Here is a 15,017-nt window from a genome sequence, read left to right on the forward strand (position 1 = left end):
GCACTAGAGTCGGATATTATGACACTAGGCAGTATGTGAAGGAAGAGGTGTGTGGAAGTTATGACACTGGGCAGTATACGAAGGAAAAAAGGTGTGTGGAAGGTTATGCCACTGGGCAGTATGTGTGAGAGTTGTGTTGGAAGTTAGGATACTGGTTATTATGTGTAGTACAGGAGCGTGTAGGGTAAAGCACTGGGCAGTATGTACATGAGAGTAGTACTGGAGGTTATGACGCTGAACAGTATGTGTAGAAGAGGAGTGAGGAGGGTATGACAGTGGGCAATATGTGCATGAGAGTAGTGCTAGAGGTTATGACACTGGGCAGTATGTGAAGGAAGAGTTGTGTGGAGGGTATGGCACTGGGCAGTATGTACCTGAGCAGTATGTGTAGGAGAGGAGGGTACGACAGTGGGCAGTATGTACATGAGAGTAGTGCTAGAAGTTATGACACTGGGCAGGGGAGAAGTGTGGAGGGTATGATAGCAGGCAGTATATGCAGAAGAGGCCTACCAGAGGTTATAGTAGGCAGTATGAGCAGGAGAGGAGGCCTCATGCGCAGGGGCAGAGTAAGGAGGCTATTACACTGGACAGTATGTGTAGGAGAGGAGGAGGAGTAAGGAGGCTATTACACTGGACAGTATGTGTAGGAGAGGAGTATGGTGAATACGACATGGCAGTATGTGAAGGAGAGGAGTGTGGTAAATACGACATGGCAGTATGTGTAGAAGAGGAGTGTGGTGAATACGACACGGGGCAGTATCTGCAGAAAAGGACTGCTAAAATCAGTTTAATGGAGACAGAATTACAGAGCAAATTCAAAATAGTGTATTTTTCACGGGCAGAGTTAACCTTTATTTCAGTAAAGTAGAAGAAAAATTAACTAACTTTTTACAAGGCAATCATCAGTCTGGTAGAAAATGTCAGCACATAGCAGTACAGAGAGCTCAATCTGTCCATGTAAGAGTTAATTTACACTTGCTACTGCTTCAGCACATTAACAGATAGTTTACACTTGCTTCAAAACATGGCTTCGGACACACTTTGTTAGCGCTCTCAACGCTAGTCAAAGCTCCTGTCACTAAATAAAATGGTTAGCTTACAGGCCCATTTACACCTTGCTTTGGCATGGCTTCTGGTATTAGTTTTAGAAGGAGACTCCATGCCTTTTTTTTTTTACATTTTGGCGTGAGGGTGTAGGGGAGACCCTCACGCCAAAATGTAGAGAGAGAAAAAAAAAAGTGTGGGGTCAAAGAATTTACCAGACCAAAGCTGATATGCAGGGGCCATATCAGCTTTGGTCTGGTATGGTCTTTGGGGGAAGACCCCGCGCCGTTTTTTTCCGTGAATTTTTATAGGGAGCAATTTTATTTTTCATTCAGCTGTCAGCGGGGGAAGCGCGTTGATAGCTGATGACTCATCGGTTGCTAATAACGCAGAGGCTGGCATCCCGACCTGCTCCTTAGCAACCAGCTATATACAGTGAAAAAAAAAAAACCTACACAGATCACAAAATCGCGGCAAAAATCTATGTAAAATCGGGGGAAAAAAACACAGATGCAGAAAGCACAGCAAAAAGCACTGCATAAATGCTCAAAAGCAACAGGCATAGATGTGAATCGAGCCTAAAAGCGACAGACTTATCAATAAATGTGCATTTTAAAACCCTACTTTGTGTATATTTTATATGAATATAATATTGGTATATGCAAACACCCATATTTTCTTATTATATATGGAGTGTATAGCCCTCAGTGTCTATACTTCAGCACTCCTCTTAGTCCCCATTCACACCTGAGAATTTTATTGTGCAATTCAAACAACACAACAATGCTCATGATGAAAAATCTCATTCTAAAAATGGGCTTGTTAACACCCGAGTATGGTTTCAGTTGTTGCATAAAGCTCCAAAAAAGTACACAAGTTTCTTTGGGGTAGGAACGCATTTCTAGTCCCATAGACTTTAATGGAAGTGCTTAAAAAACATGTTACACATTCTTTAGGTGCTCACACTTCAGTCTATGTGGCCAATAATGTGCAATTCTGCACCTGTACTACACGTCTTATGGAAAACGGGATTAAAAAAAGGTATTAAAAAATAAAAATAAGTCGCCAAGTGTAAATAGGGTCTAAGGCATCATTGAAATGGGCAGCTGAGGGGTCCAAAAGGGTGTACCAAGTTAAACAGCTCAAAACACGCTTCTGCATTTGTCACGAATTACTTTGCACCTACCTGAACACTGTTTGAATCTTTTAGGTGTGGTCCACACTAGCTCGACTCCAAAGTCACGCAACTTTCAGTACAACTTTTATGTGATTTTTCACACATTGTAGCATTGAAATCATATGAAAGTCAGACCAAAGTAGTGCAGGAACCTTTTCTAAAGTCAGACAGACTTGTGTACAGGCAGTCCCCGGGTCACAAACAAGATAGGGTCTAAAGGTTTGTTCTTAAAGCCGAGTTCCACCCAAAAGTGGGACTTCCGCTTGTTGTACTCCCCCCCCCCCCCCCTCTCCCATCTCACAATTGGCACCTTTCAGGGGGAGGGGGACAGGATACCTGCCTTTCACAGGTAAGCTGTCCCCACTTCCGGGAGCCTCAGCCGCCAATATTTAGGTCATCGCTGGGGCTCCTCCTTCCCCAGCCGCCGGGCCAGTGGGAGAGGTGAGCTCAGCCTCGTGCATGCGCAGTAGGGTTCCTGGCGTGAAGCCAAAAGACTACACTGCCGGGTTTCCTTACTTGCAATGGAGGCTTCATGCACCCAAAAGATGATGGAAACATCAGCTGCGGTGCCGACATCGCTGGACTCCAGGACAGGTAAGTTTCCAATTATTAAAAGTCAGCAGCTGCAGTATGTGCAGCTGCTGGTTTTAATGTTTGCAGCGATGGGCGGACGGTCGCTTTAAGTTGAGTAACGTTTGTAAGAACAGGTACATTTTTTTAAGCTTTTTGGATAGTATAGGGAAGGGTTAACACCCCTGTAACGTTTGTTTTGCTGTCTGTGCTCCTGTTCAGAAGATTTCACCTCACGTTCTGTCCCAATGACAATTGTATTTTGAAAACTTTGGGTTGTTGCGAAAACAAAAAATTGGTGAAAAAACATCGTAAAAATCAATGTGAATGAGAGCCGTCTTAATGCACACTACTTAAGTCGCTCCGACTTCACATTAGGTTCTTGTACTACTTCAATCCGACTTCTAGACGACTTGTACCCATTGATTTCAATAGAAGTCCCCTCCAAGTCGGATCTCCATCTTTATTGAAGCGACAATGTCGCCTCTCTCACAGAAAAATCATCTCTCGAGGGGGAACTCCACGCCAAATTTTAAATAAAAAACGGTATGGGTTCCCCCTCCGGGAGCATACCAGGCCCTTATGTCTGGTATGGATTTTAAGGGGAACCCCCCCTACACCAAAAAAAACGGCATGGGTGTCCCCCCCAAAATCCATATCAGACCCTTATCCGAGCATGCAACTTGGCCGGTCAGGAAAGGGGGTGGGGGAAGAGCGAGCGCCCCACCCCCCCCGAACCGTACCACGCCGCATGCCCTTAACATGGGGGGGGTGCTTTGGGGAAGGGGGGCACCTTGCCCCCATGTTGATGAGGACAAGGGCCTCTTCCCGACAACCCTGATCGTTGGTTTTCGGGGGGCTGCGGGCGGGGGGCTTATCAGAATCTGGGAGCCCCCTTTAATAAGGGGGCCCCCAGATCCTGGCCTCCTACCCTATGTGAATGATTAAGGGGTACATCGTACCCCTACCCATTCACCTGGGGGGAAAAAAAAAAAAAAAAAAGTATAAACACACACACACACACACACACACACACACACACACACACACACAAGTTTTTAAAGTAATTAATCTTCGGATGTTGACACAACGCTCTCTCCTGCTGAAATGTGGTGTGCAACGTGCGCGGAGATTTATATAGGTATGGGGCGTGGTCACCGGGGATGTCACACGGTGACCCCGCCCCTTATGACGTCAAGTCCCAGGGCATGCTGGGACTGTGACGTCATAAGGGCGACATCCCCCGGTGACCACGCCCCATGCCTATATAAGTCGCCGCGCACGTCGCACAAGCCATTACAGCAGAAGAGAGCGTTGTGTCAACATCGGGAGAAGAGAGAAGAGGGCATTAGGACGGAGGAGACCGGGCTCCTCTGCTAGTAAAAGAGCTGCAAGAAGATAGCGGAGGAGCCCGGGAGAAGACGCTGGAGATCGGGAGACAACACTAGAGTGCTGGAGAAGAGGCGGGAGAAGAGGCCGGACACCGAAAGAAGAGGGCGAACAGAGTGGAGAAGTCGGAAGAAGACCCCCGAAGTTGGAAGAACCCCGGAGCCGATTAATAAATTACTTTAAAAACCTGTTTTTTATTGACACTTTTTCGACAGGTGAACTGGTAGGAGTACTTACTCATTCACATAGGGTGGGGGGGCCGGGATCTGGGGGACCCCTTATTAAAGGGGGCTCCCGGATTCTGATAAGCCCCCTGCCCGCAAACCCCGACAACATACGGTCAGGGTTGTCGGGAAGAGGTGCTTTGGGGTGGGGGGCGCAGGGTGCCCCCCTTCCCCAAAGCACCCACCCCCCCCCCCCCCCCCCCCCATGTTGAGGGCATGCAGCCTGGTACGGTTCAGGAGGGGGGGCGCTCACTCGCCCCACCCCCTTTCCTGACCAGCCAGGTCTGGTATGGATTTTGGGGGGACCCCACACAGTTTTTTTTTTTTAAATCCATACCAGACCTAAGGGTCTGGTATGCTCCCGGAGGGGGAACCCATGCCTGTTTTTATTTAAAATTTGGCGTGGAGTTCCCCCTCGAGAGCGGATTATTCTCGGATTGGACATGGCCAAAGTCGCCTGGCCTGGGTGGACTTAAAGTCGTGTTGCAAGTCGCCCCAAGTCGTGTCCAAGTTGCCTCTAAAAGTCACACTGGAAGTCGCGTTGCCCCTGTGTGAATGGACTCTTAGTGAAGATACCTTTTTCCCTATAATAACTCTTACAAGTGTGAATTTCCTTTCCTAAGGGTAGGTTTCCTCTCACTTTCTGTTTCCCTCCATTTGTAAGTGGTTTGCAAGTCAGATGTTTGTAAATAGGGTAATGTCAGCTAAGACAGCTGCTATAGGAAAACATTGAATTTCACATCTCATCCAACTTGGTGTCTCACAAATTGGATCACATGTTACACCAGTGTGAACTGAACCTCAGGCCACACTAGCCATTTACTTCAGTATTTTCAACCTGTCAATCCTTCTACTAGGAAGGCCATTGCAGTGCGGGCCAAAGCAACATGCTCTTTTGCATCAAGCCCTTAGTGAACTTAGCCTAGCCGATTTCTTAGAAATAGATCTGCCCTAACTAAAAATAATAAAACTATTTATAACACTAAATGTGGCAACAGGAGCAGGCTTGGGAATTAAATTCTCTTATATACAGATGTCCGTTTAGGGCAACATTTACAAACCTGTATATGAAAGGCAATCATTAATATAGGGAAGCTTAAGCAAGTAAAACAACAAAACACCACACACACACACACACACACACACACACACACACACACACACACACACACACACAACATAGTTTACCTTTAGGCCTCATGCACTCAGGATGTCTTGGAAACCCTTCTAAAAGCAGCAATTTACCAGAAAAGAACACCCAACGCTTGTATAAATGTGTGTAATGTGTTAAGGCGCATTTTCAGGCATCAAAAGCTTAGGCGTTAATTTCATTGGCAAGAATATTAATTTATTCTGGCCACTGAAATGAATTAACGCTCAAGCTCTAAACGCACCTAGCATTAGCAAGTGTTTAGATGTGTTAACATGCATTTACAAACATCAAGCATTTTTTCTGCCAAAACTCTGCTGCTCCTCGACGCACTGGCATAGATAGTTCCAGAAGAATTCTGGAACACGTTGTTTTGGATAGATGAGCCACAGATAAAGCATTACTAAACTGATAAAAGAAGCAAAGAAATAACTAGAGAAGGCAATACACGGATCACAATTTAGCTGGTTAAGCAGGGACCAGCCAAATTCTGATCCATGTATAGAAAGGCTGGTTGTACACAAGTCAATCTACTGATCAGCTTGCGTACAACCAGCCTGTTGGCATATTTTCTTTCAATCATCGCCACTGGCTATAGCATTTTGAGGATTGGAAAGTCTTCATGCTGTCAGAAAGAATACAAAGGCTCAGCAGTCGGAATCAAGTCATTTGCTTATTTGAAGAACACAGTGGTGGCGATGGGACCATGATCATTTTTAGGATGTCAATGAGCACAGGGTGTTTTCACAACTTTCACACTGCCAGTAATGCCAGTGGCAATCAACATATAATTTGATATATTATGACACCAGGGGAGATGCTGATGTTATTTAAACATGGCCCAGACCCAGTGGCATCTGAAACAATCCTCTCCTGGGTAGACATGTACCTAGAGCATTTGGCACCAAGAGCAGATCCTATATCTGGCACCCCCTCCTCCCCCCCGGGGGCAGGTAGCGCACCACATGTCAACCTCAAGTGATGTTACGGTAGTATATAGAGCCAGGTCAGGATGATTTATAGAGACCGGATAGGTCTGCATGTAGTGACAATGTGCACTGCTCAGTCACTTACAGCATGTCAGAAGATTCCCGAGCTGCTGTGGTCTCTTCTTCTATTCCTTCTTTAGCTGCGGGTGAGGGTCAGCAGGAGGCAGCCACACCCTGACCCTACCCACCACCTCCAGCTGCCTGGGGAGATAATGAATATCCCCGAGACAGCCTAACTTGATGAGATGACAGGGGGGGAATGACAGACAGCTTCCCCCACACCACTGGGCTTTCTGCTGATCGGATCAACTATTTACAAAACTGTAATGACAGATGTAGAAGCGAACTTAAACCAATTTTTTTTACATTGTGTTTACATTGGGAGTGTAGTGATGTTACAGCATTTCTTGTCAATGCAGAGACTCCAGCAGATTTGTTCTGATCAGCCGTTGCCTACAGCAGTAGATCACTGCTATAATGATCTATTGCTGGCTGATTACAGTTAGCAATAAATCACAATTTAAAGAGATTGCTGTCATGCTAATTTGGGCCCTCATCAATATGCCCTAACCTTATCCAAGCGTTACGCTAACAATGAACACAACTGTTTTTTTTTCCCCCCTCATAGGTGCAAGTGGCATAGAAAGGGGAATAACGCTCTCTCCTAAAGTAAATCACATTATTTGAGCTTTACCATTCCGCTATGTCACATAAATTTAATCATTGGACTTTGATGATTATATTTTGCTGTACGATAGGTTCTCTTTAGGGAGACTTCAGAGGTTTATTAGACCCATAATGTCTCCAAGAGACTCCAATCAAGCTAATCATGCACAGATCATGCTATATCAGTTTTTTCCCCAGCTACATCAGCCTGGGAATGGCAGCTCTGAAAATGGATGAAAAGCTTGCAACTCCTTGCTTCATTCAGTTAAGAGATGATCAACAAACAGCTGTTTTCTGACAGCCACCATGGTCTTTCTGGTCGCCCATAATGGGCAGCATGGTCCAGGGTACATGGCCAAGGATGCGAAATTGCCCCATCATAGAAGTGATTAGAATTACTTCCCCAAGAAAGTTGAAAAGCTGAAAAATGTCACACACACTGCCCATGCTACAGCAGCCAGGAGCGTGTGTAAAAGCTTTATATTGGTGCCTAAGCATTTTTGCTCTGCAGTCCAGCTACTATAAATCTTCGGAAAGATATCATCAAAGGCTCTGAGTGCTACTCACAAGACCTGGAGAGATATGTGTCATTGTTACCATTGTGCTGTTACCTGTTCTTCCTAGTGGGAAGTTGTACCACATCCAATGATTTGCCTGCTTCTGCTATATTCATTCTGTGGATCTGTGATTTTTGTTTCTAAATCATAACCTACCAGTCATCAAATCACCAGTCATCCGGGGGAAAGCTCTGAGATAAGTAAGCAAAGTCTTGCCTATACCAGGATGCCTGCCCACACACAGACATGAAATGGACCATGGCAGGTATTGCTGGAGATGCAAATTTACAGGGAATTTTGAGTAATCGGATTCAACAAAGAAAAAAAAAAAAAAAAAAAGAGAGGAATTGCAACCAACCTTAAAGAGAAAAGCAATTGCATCATCACTCACACAAAGCAAACAAACAATGGAAAAAATAGGTAGAGTGGAGCCTTTAAAAAAGGAACACAATGTTAAGTAGAATTAATCCAGCGAGACATACCTTTGTAGCAAGCTGTGACACAGGAGACTGCAGGTCAGCTTGGAGCAGCTGGTCTTTACTCTAAAAAGAGAAAAGTGATTTAGCACTTATCCAATTTGGAAAGCATTTTTTCAAACACTGTGCTTTAGGTCATGCTGTTAAACCTTTTCTGGCCAACAGCTTTAGTGATTAACGTTACCAGCTTATACACATGGAAAACACTGCAGTAGTGCAAGCAAGGAAAACTTAGTAATGCTCCGGAGTTTAAAGTGTACCTGACACTTGTCATTAAAAGGGAAACGTATCTTAAAGCAAATTTGTGAAGAGAGAAAAAAAAAAAATGGAAGCTGCCATTGCTGACTTTTTAAAAATATCCAGGCTCCTAGGCTCTAATGCAGATTTCAGCTTCACTACCTAGTAAAAATGTTGACCTGGAATAAACAGGCAGCTGGGAAAGGTATGAGCTCTTGTTCTGTATGCTTGTGCCAAATTATGCCAAGATCTAGAGCAATGGTTCTCAACCCAGTCCTCAAGTACCCCCAACAGGCCATGTTTTAGGAATTTCTCTTGGATAAAAGAGCTGTCCAAAATGCCAAGCCATTGACTGATTTAAAGCACCTGTGCAAGATAAAGGAAAACCTGCAAACGTGGCCTGTTGTGGGTACTTGAGGACAGGGTTGAGAACCACTGATCTAGAGGACTACCCTGTACATTAAAGATTCCCACCTTTATTTCTATCCTTACATGTCCCTTTAAATTTAACCACTTGCCGACGGCTGGACGTCCTGGGCTTTGTGGTGGTATATCTGAATGATGCTTAAAACTACAGGCATCATTCAGATATCAGCGTTTTTTAGCCAAAGATTTCATACACCATAAGAATTATCATAGCTAGATCGTTCTTTCGGGCAGCCCCCCCCCCCCCCCCCCCTCTGGTGCTCCTACTGATTCACCTGTGTGATTGGTGAGACTGTGAATGGATCCGCCGGCCCCGGATGTCCACCATAGAGATTTCCAGCGGACCAGATGGTCGCTGGAGTCTCTATGATCGTCGGAGGCCGGGTGAGATGTTATGACGTCACGCCCGGCGCCTCTGCGCTAAAAAAAAAAAATGGCGCTGCCTCGGCTGGGAAGCCATGATAGGTTTTTATTTTTTTTATTTTACGCTTCCCAGCCTAGAGGTGACATGTGGGGTCTTAATGACCCCATATTTCACTGTAAATTGGAATATGACATGACAGGACCTACTACAAGGGATGTTTACATACCTTGTAATAGGAATAAAAGTGATCAAAACTTTTTTTATTTTTTTTAAGTGTCTAGAAAATTAAGTAACATTAACAATATTTTTTTTAAAGTGCCCATGTCCCTGTGTGCTCGCAAGCAGAAGCGAACGCATACGCAAGTCCCGCCCACATAAGAAACCGGTGTTGAAACCACACATGTGAGGTGTCATCTTGAACGTTAGAGCGAGCGCAATAATTCTAGCCCTAGACCTCTATAACTCAAAACATGTAACCAGTAAAAAAAATTTAAGCGTCGCCTATGGGGATTTTTAAGTACCGAAGTTTGGTGCCATTCCACAAGTGTGTGCAATTTTGAAGCATGACATGTTAGGTATCTATTTACTTGGTGTAACTTCATCTTTCAGATTAAGCAAAAAATTTGGGCTAACTTTACCATTTATTTTATGTAACCACTTGCCGACCGCCGCACGACGATGTACGTCGACAGAATGGCACGGGCAGGCATATGGACGCCTGCGGCGGTCAGTATTCGTTCGGGAGCGATCCGGGATGAGGGGGCGGCCATTCATTCATGGCCAACCCCTCGCGATCGCTCCCGACGAATGGAAATCCTTCGTGACATCACTTCCTCTCCTGTAATGTAAACACAGGAGAGGAAGTGATGTAATCTCTCCTCCGTGTCGGTATTTTTCGTTCCGGCACCGAGGAGAGAGGATCGGCGAGTTGCACCAACACGACACTTCACAGTAGAACATGCCAGGCACACTCACACCCCCCCTTTACCCCCCGATCACCCCCCCAATTACCCCTGCCCCCCCCAGTCACAGTGACACCAATGCATTTATTTTTTTTTTTTTTGCATTGGTGTCATTTGTGACTGTAATAACTGTTAGGGCAGTTAGGGTTAGACCCCTTTAGTTCTAATGTACCCCCCTAACCCCCCCAATAAAAGGTTTAACCCCGTGATCACCCCCCGTCGCCAGTGTCACTAAGGCTGGGTTCACATTGCAGCGGTTTATGAGAACGGATGTGATTCGCACCGAACTGCAGTGCAAATCACATCCGATCTCTGCGATTCGAGTTCAGCCATTCGCCGCACCCGCCGCAAATTCGCACGGGACCCTTTTTTTGGTCTGCAGCAGAATCGGATCGCATGGGTGTTCACACCATGCGATCCGAGTTTGCAGATCGCACTGCGATATGCGAACTGATCTGGGGGTGTCATTAACAATTCACTGACACTCCCAGCAGTTCGCATAGGGTAGTGTGAACTGCCGCCGGGAGGCATGCGATGCGGGAACCCGCCGCGGATTCGTGGCGTTCCCGCATCGCTCCAGTGTGAACCCAGCCTAATAAGCGATCGTTTTTCTGATCGCTGTATTAGTGTCACAGTTGACGCTACTTAGGCAGGTAGGTATTTAGGTTCGCCGCAGCTTTTTATAGCACCAGGGACCCCCATATACTACCGCATAAAGCCCCCTGATTGCCCCCTAGTTAACCCTTTCACCAGTGATCACCATATAACTGTTACAGGTGACGCTGGTTGGTTAGTTATTTTTTTATAGTTTCAGGGCACCCGCCATTTATTACCTAGTCTCACTAGTGTACCCCTAAATTTAGGGGTGTCTACTTTCCAAAATGGGGTCATTTGGGGGGGGGGGTTTGTGCCATCTTGGCATTTTATGGCCTACAAAACTGTAACGCCCTTAGAAAGCCTGAAGGCGGTGCTTGGTTTTCGGGGCCCCGTACGCGGCTAGGCTCCCAAAAAGTCCCACATATGTGGTATCCTCGTACTCAGGAGAAGCAGCAGAATTTATTTTGGGGTGTCATTTCACATATGCCCATGGCATGCGTGAGCAATATATCATTTAGTGACAACTTTGTGAAAAAATAAATAAAATAAAAAAGTTTGTAATTTTCCCGCAACTTGTGGCAAAATATAAAATATTCCATGGACTCAACATGCCTCTCAGCAAATAGCTTGGGGTGTCTACTTTCTAAAATGGGGTCATTTGTGGGGGTTTTGTGCCATCTTGGCATTTTATGGCCTTCAAAACTGTAATAGGTAGTGAGGAGTGAAGTCAAATATTTACGCCCTTAGAAAACCTGAAGGCGGTGCTTGGTTTTCGGGGCCCCGTACGCGGCTAGGCTCCCAAAAAGTCCCACATATGTGGTATCCCCGTACTCAGGAGAAGCAGCAGAATTTATTTTGGGGTGTCATTTCACATATGCCCATAGCATGTGTGAGCAATATATCATTTAGTGACAACTTTGTGTAAAAAAAAAAAAAAAAAATGTTTTTTTTGTCATTATTCAATCGCTTGAGGCAAAAAAATAAAATATTCAATGGGCTCAACATGCCACTTATCAATTTCCTTAGGGGGTCTACTTTCCAAAATGGGGTCATTTGGGGGGGTTTTGTACTGCTCTGCCATTTTAGCACCTGAAGAAATGAGATAGGCAGTCGTAAACTAAAAGCTGCGTAAATTCCAGAAAACGTACCTTAGTTTGTAGATGTGACAACTTTTGCGCAAACCAATAAATATACAGTTATTGACTTTTTTTTTACCAAAGACATGTGGCTGAATACATTTTGGCCTAAATGTATGACTAAAATTGAGTTTATTGGATTTTTCTAATAACAAAAAGTAGAAAATTTTTTTTTTCAAAATTTGCGGTCTTTTTACGTTTATATCGCAAAAAATAAAAATCGCAGAGTCAGTCAAATACCTTTAAAAGAAAGCTCTATTTGTGGGAAGAAAAGGACGCAAATTTCGTTTGCGCGGTCATGCAATGTTGTACCCAATTACCAGTTAAAGCAGCGCAGTGCCAAAGTGTAAAAAGACCTCTGGTCATTTACCAGCAAAATGGTCCGGTCTGAAAGTGGTTAAAGCATTGAAAAATTGCTGCACAAGTACCATGTGAGGTAAAAAGTTGCAATGACCGCCATTGTATTCTCTAGGGTCTCTGCTCAAAAAAAACATATATAATGTTTGGGGGTTCTATGCAATTTCCTAGCAAAAAAAAAAAAAAAAAGATGATTTTTAAATGTAGGAGAGAAATATCAGAATTGGACTGGTGGGCAAGTGGTTAAAATGTTAGATAAAATTGTAGCAATGTCAGAGTAAGCAAGTTTTTCACAAGGCCTCTACACATGTAAAGTTTTTTTTATTTTCATTCAACCCAGCGGGCTGAACAAAAGAAAAACCTGAGAGATTGCCATACCAACAAATGCAAGGTTAGGGCACTTTCACACTGGGAAGGGGGGGGATGGGGGGGGGGCATTATCGGTAAAGCGCCACAAATTTTTGCTCCGATTTACCACTGTAAAAAGCACCTGAAACATGCCCCAGTGTGAAGGGGGTCTTAGTGCAGTGATCTTCCCCACACACTGTGCCTTTAAATTCTCACATGGGGACTGCCCCTCCACCAGAACACAATGATCAGCACTCACAGCCATGGTCTGTAAGTGCAGATAAGATGCTGGTTTTCCAGCATGTCGCTTCGGCGAAAGCTGGCCCTTACACCGGTTTATGTCAGAAAGACAGCTGTATGCACAGACCGAAGGTTGGCTGGTTTCTGTTAAACCGGACGATATCCGACCCATTTGTACCCAGCCTTATGCCTCGTACACACGTTCCGATTATCGGACCACAAAAGTCGCTTTCGGACAGATCGTGCGATAATCTGATCGTTAGTACGCAGCTTTCGACAGCCGATCGCGACAGTCCGTCCAACCAAATCCGAAGGGACAAACAGGAAAACTTTGCTCGGATGACAGCCCATCGTACGACAATCGTATAGCCAGTACAGTATGCGTCCGATAAATGTAATTCGACAAACACCACGCATGATCGGAAGCACGAAAATAAACCAGAAGGACACACAGGTCACACGTATTTGACATCATTTAAAATACGTAGCTACGCACGACGGAAGATTGTTCCAGAATCGTACGACAAAAATCTTACACACATTTTGCACTGTTGTATTCGATCTTAGTTGTATGCAACAAAATGTGAACGATCAGTCTTACGATAATCGGAACGTGTGTACGAGGCATAAGGCAGCACTTTGGTCTCTATGCAATTATTATTAACTCTGTACAACTGAACTTTCCTCCCTCAGAACTTATTTTATTGCTAGTCTTGCTTCCTTCTGCCTGCAGCAGGAGAATGACATCTGTTTAATAAAATTCCCTGCCTGGAGTACAAGGACTGCCTTTTAGTGACAAAAAGATACTTTTTTTTATGGAAGATTATACTGCTGGTGATGTGTATTGTGACATTTAGGCCCCTTTTACACTGGGGCGGTTTTCAGGCACTACAGCGCTAAAAATAGCTCCTGAAAAAAAAACGGCCCCTTTCACTCCAGTGTGAAAGCCCTCGGGCTTTCACACTGGATCGGTGCGCTAGCAGGATGGTGAAAAAAGTCCTGCTAGTCACATCTTTGGAGCGGTGATCGGTTGAAATCAATGGGACAGTGCGGCTATACCACAGGCAAAGCGCCGATGCAGCAGCGCTTTGCAGGCGGTTTTAACCCTTTTTCAGCCGCTAGCGGGGGTTAACACCACCCCGCTAGTGGCCGCAGACCACCGCTAAAATGACGGTAAAGTGCCACTAAAAAAAGCGGCGCTTTACCGCCGATGGCCGCACCGCCCCAGTGTGAAAGGGGCCTTAAGGAATTTATTTATAAATGCAGACTTGTAAAGTTACCAAAAGGTCCACTTTAAAGCATATTCAAAAGAAATGTACTATTCCTGATCTTCGTGGTTTTATGTCATTTCACATGATCATTGATTTTCTCCATATCATTCTGCATAGAGTTTAACAAATGACCACTAAGCCTTCTTTACTGTAGAGATGAGCTACCTCCCCCTAAGCTCCTTGTGCTAATCATGTGCAATGGAAAAAGAAACCATGATGAACAAGTCATAATTATCTATTATGTGCCCAAGGAAGAGAGACACAACCTCACACAAGTTAGATTTCATTCTGAGCTCCTAAGCCAGTAGTTAGAGACAGGAGGGGGGAAATACAATCTGGAGAAGCCACAAAATTATTTCTGCTGCACAAAGTGTTATTCCCTGTCCGATCGTGTGTGGGCTCTATCGGACTTTTTCCGTCGGAAATGCAGATGGAAAAAATTTGAGAGCAGGATCTAAAATTTTCAGACAAAAAAATCTGATCTGACTTTTTCAAATCATTTGTAGAGAATTCCGACGGACAAAGTGCCACACATGCTCAGATCAAAATTACGAGACCAAAGCTATTGGTTACTAGCCTCTACATAGTCCCGTTGTATGCAACGAACGTCACCACGTTCCGAACGATCGGATTTTGCAACAACTTTGTCTGACCGTGCGTTTGCAACACCAGTTTCGGAAAAAATCTGATGGATTTTGTGGTCGGAATGTCCAGCCGTGTGTACAAGGCATAAATGTAACATGTCTGCTAACATTTAAAAGTTATAGAAAAAAGGCATATAAAACCCAGAACACCCTTTTTGTGCAACTGATTAGTCTCAGCCAATCAGAAATAGTC

At 44.7% G+C, this 15,017-nt stretch overlaps 1 protein-coding gene across 1 annotated transcript in view; it reads right to left on the minus strand.

The window, feature by feature from the left end:
* TDRP (testis development related protein) overlaps window positions 1-15,017 on the minus strand; it is a 120,307-nt gene that overhangs the window by 60,367 nt on the left and 44,923 nt on the right. Inside the window, exon 3 of the mRNA XM_077487758.1 lies at window positions 8,249-8,308. Coding sequence (XP_077343884.1) covers window positions 8,249-8,308 — 60 coding nt within the window. The remainder of the gene's footprint in view (window positions 1-8,248; window positions 8,309-15,017) is intronic.

This window comes from Lithobates pipiens, unplaced genomic scaffold (genome assembly GCF_037356315.1).
Source record: "Lithobates pipiens isolate NorthernLeopardFrog02 unplaced genomic scaffold, aLitPip1_a1.2 Scaffold_18, whole genome shotgun sequence".
Taxonomy (NCBI): Eukaryota; Metazoa; Chordata; class Amphibia; order Anura; family Ranidae; genus Lithobates; species Lithobates pipiens.